Here is a 3462-nt window from a genome sequence, read left to right on the forward strand (position 1 = left end):
AAAATATTCTTTTGTTTATTAAATATATGCTTTATCCATCCGAAGCATTGTTTAAATAAACTGTGTACTGTATACGCACTTACGTAAACTTTTATTAAATTAACTTTTAGTTGATCAGCATAAAAGGCAAACGTTAAAATAGCTTCACTACTGTAACAATAATATTACTGAGTCTTACTTTATTGTAAAATTAACCATTGCTGATTATAATTTTGATGTCATTGCTTTCATACCAAAATCACAAAGGATTTTTATAGGTCCTATTATCAATCAAAAGTTACTGTCCTGTATAAACAATTCATAAAAAATAATAACGACAAACTTAAAGTCAATCACAATATTTATTTTTTGTGCATGATCAAGAGGAAATTTCACATACCTCTGGGACATTGATCCATCTGTAATTCAAACTTTGATTCAAAAGGACAATCGTCAAACATATATTCTAAATTAGAGAGGTTTTTCCAGAGTTTAGCATAATGCTGTAAGCTATGTTACAAACAATAAAAACTACATAATTACACACCTTTGACGGAGAATAATTACTAGTGCCTCAAATTTATTTATGAAGTAACTGTTCATACTTTCAATTTATTCAAAGCTATTATGTTTGTTGACGGAGTTGAGGTGGCTTGGTAAAAATATATTTGGTATTACGTTTTAACAATAAAAAAGTAGGGAATCATCTAATTATTGTATATCTCTTATGTATATAAATACTTTAAACACGATTGTTTCCAATGTAGTCTTGATACGGCCTATTGTTACCGTTATACAAATTGTCAATTGTAGGTCTTGGTCTGTTTTCTCCATTCCCAGATCCTCCACCGTTATAATTTTGATCATTACCCTGAATTGGCCAAAGATACCCTTCTTCGGAAGGATTCAGGTATCCACTATCTTGGTCGGGGTGATTATTTTGACCTTGATTCGAAGGTTTTTTATTCTGGCCGTTCTGTCCCCCATAGTTATTGTTATTTGGGGTGTTCCCACCACTGTTATCGTTGTATTGATAGTTGTCAGTTGGTTTGCCGTTTTGATTATTGACGTCACACTTGACGTTGTAGGGCCAATCACATACGTTTATCTTTGGGTTAAACCATGTTCCTGGTCCACAAGAGAACTTGACTGGTTGTCCATGGTCGCACTTGTAGAAGTGGTCACAGGATGACGGGTCCCTCATGAATTCTCCATCAATACAAGCTGTCACAGAGTCAACTGCAACATACTGTTTATAGTTGGTTAGCTAATTGCCGAGGTTAGGTGTCTTATAATGAGGTGTTCACTGTTCATGTGTTTTAACTAGAGTTGGCTAGCTGTTAGCAAACATGAAATCACCCGACCTTAACATTATTACCAAATTAAATTATTATAGTGTAAACACCTAACGATTTAAGTTGCCCAAACTCTCCATTTTGAATTTACCATATTTTGGTATATATAGAAATTAGTGTTAAACAATATTGGTCAACGTTACAGAAATGTTTCTAAGTTTCTTGAGCTCACAAGTGGAGTTCCGATAATTGCTCAAAAGTCAACAACCTTGACGTAATATAATCAAAAGTTAGACACTATGTTATTTTCATCACTGGTTACAGCCTACACCTGAGAAACTACCTTTGCTATGTACAAACTATTTTCTTATTAAGACCTGTTTTGACGTTTACTATTATAATATAAACGGTAATATAGTTGGAATAACGTGCCTTACATAGACTAATGAAGATCGGTAACTTCAGAATATTACAAACTAATATTGTCTTAGTAGGGATTGCACCTTAATTAGATGGGTTATTCTTGGAAAAGTAAACTAAATGCACTAAGATAGCCTGAGGCTTAAATTTCATGTTAAATATTCTAGAAAGTTTGCCTTTGACTGGTCATTCAGCTCGACTTTCTCGTATAAATCGCCAGTTACGATAACGCTTACTATAACAAGTTATGCATACACGTGTTACACAGTTACGTTTTTACTTGTTATCAGTTTGCTGTTTTTCATGCTCGAACTGCCTGTGGACACAGCTTAATTAATTTCAGTTGAATATAAAAAATGTTAAAACCTTGACTATTGGATACTGAAGTGGACATACCATCTACATGGACTAGCTGTGACCAAATGTTTATTAAAAAAGAACATAATTATGCGAACCAGTCACAGAATACGCTAGTTTTCTAAATTATAATTTTACCTAGTTTTTTGTTGCTGACTTGGTTTATGGGTCACAACAGTTGCTATAGCTCTCAATAAGCCACTCCTTCGGTTTGACTTGGTAAAAAAGTTTGTGTATTCAACAGAAATCAGTAACGAAGATCAGCATAATATTGTCGGTGGCTCACATCAATTACAAAGATTTGGACTTTTGAAAAACTAGTGACAACTTTAACATCGATATAGAATGTCTAGTGTTATCAATAGTCAAAGGTTTAAGGTTAAACCAAATTATTTAATCCAACATTAATATTTTTAAGACAAAGCTTAATACTTATCAAAAGCTGACGAAAAGTTTGCATTGTAGTATTTAAGAAAAATAATACACCGTAAGTTCGGCTATAAAGTAATATAGTATTACTTTAAACATCCGTGAAAACCGTTCTGATTATATCTGTTCATAGCTTTAGGATTTCCTTTAAAACTAAATTTTCTTTGATTGATTAAACACTATACAATTCTTTGTTATACTTTACTTAGAACAATATTTCTTAGAACCATGGTTAATGGTGGAATAATGTATAAAGTTATGTATAAAGAGTAATTTCTATATTCTTGTTTTAAAGACACTAAGTGAAAACGTAAATTCTTATCATTCCGAGTGTGGTAACGGGTTTTTTAAATCAACAAATATGTGTCCATTCGAAATCTTAAATACAATCTAACGTGGCACATTTATTTTAGTATATCAATTTCACTAAAACTAGTTTAAAAGTGCTGTAACTATTATTAAGCAGAATAATTACCAGAATGAAAGACGCAGTGTACAAGAAGACTGTAGACTTCATGGTATGATGATTGGCGTGTGAATGATATGCCACCTTGAACCGTTTAAATGGCAGCAGTAACTGTCAAAAATGTTTACAACTCTACAGAGGTGTAAACATGTCTCGCACGAATGTGTCGTCAAGGCAGACAAAGCGTTTACAACAATGAAAACGATTTTTCAAGATTACGTAAACATCTTATCATATCCCCTTGGAGGTATAGCCTATTAAGAGTGTAATAAAGTCCTCCTATTTGAAAACAAAATAATCAGTGATATGATCGTGATAAATTTTATTTCGCACAAACATTTTATATTTCTAAAACTGGATCTTACGACTGTTTCACTACCGGAATTAAAAATAATATAGAATGGCCGAAGTTGTTAAATACTGGTCACGAAACCAGAGTTATAGTCAGTAGATATTTAATAAGAAAGGAAATAATACGTTATTTGAGCTAAAAATTAAGATAGGAAATCTCTATTT

General features: G+C 32.3%; 1 protein-coding gene across 1 annotated transcript; it reads right to left on the reverse strand.

Annotated features, from left to right (window-relative positions):
- Positions 1-322: 322 nt before the first annotated feature.
- LOC129004369 (N66 matrix protein-like) lies at positions 323-3041 on the reverse strand. The gene is made up of 2 exons (XM_054432937.1): positions 2956-3041; positions 323-1228 (listed from the first exon to the last, which is right to left on the reverse strand). The coding sequence occupies exons 1-2, from the start codon at positions 2995-2997 to the stop codon at positions 722-724; spliced, it is 549 nt and encodes a 182-aa protein (XP_054288912.1). The 5' UTR covers positions 2998-3041; the 3' UTR covers positions 323-721.
- Positions 3042-3462: the final 421 nt, after the last annotated feature.

This window comes from Macrosteles quadrilineatus, unplaced genomic scaffold (assembly GCF_028750875.1).
Source record: "Macrosteles quadrilineatus isolate MER2022 unplaced genomic scaffold, UCM_ALF_1.0 Scaffold_9__3_contigs__length_116548681, whole genome shotgun sequence".
In the NCBI taxonomy this organism is placed as follows: Eukaryota; Metazoa; Arthropoda; class Insecta; order Hemiptera; family Cicadellidae; genus Macrosteles; species Macrosteles quadrilineatus.

Excerpts from the sequence above, each read along its gene's own strand:
- LOC129004369 (XM_054432937.1), bottom strand. The coding sequence starts at position 2,997 with ATGAAGTCTACAGTCTTCTTGTACACTGCGTCTTTCATTCTG. Across the intron at positions 1,229-2,955 it reads ACACTGCGTCTTTCATTCTG|TATGTTGCAGTTGACTCTGT; the intron begins GTAATTATTCTG and ends AACTATAAACAG.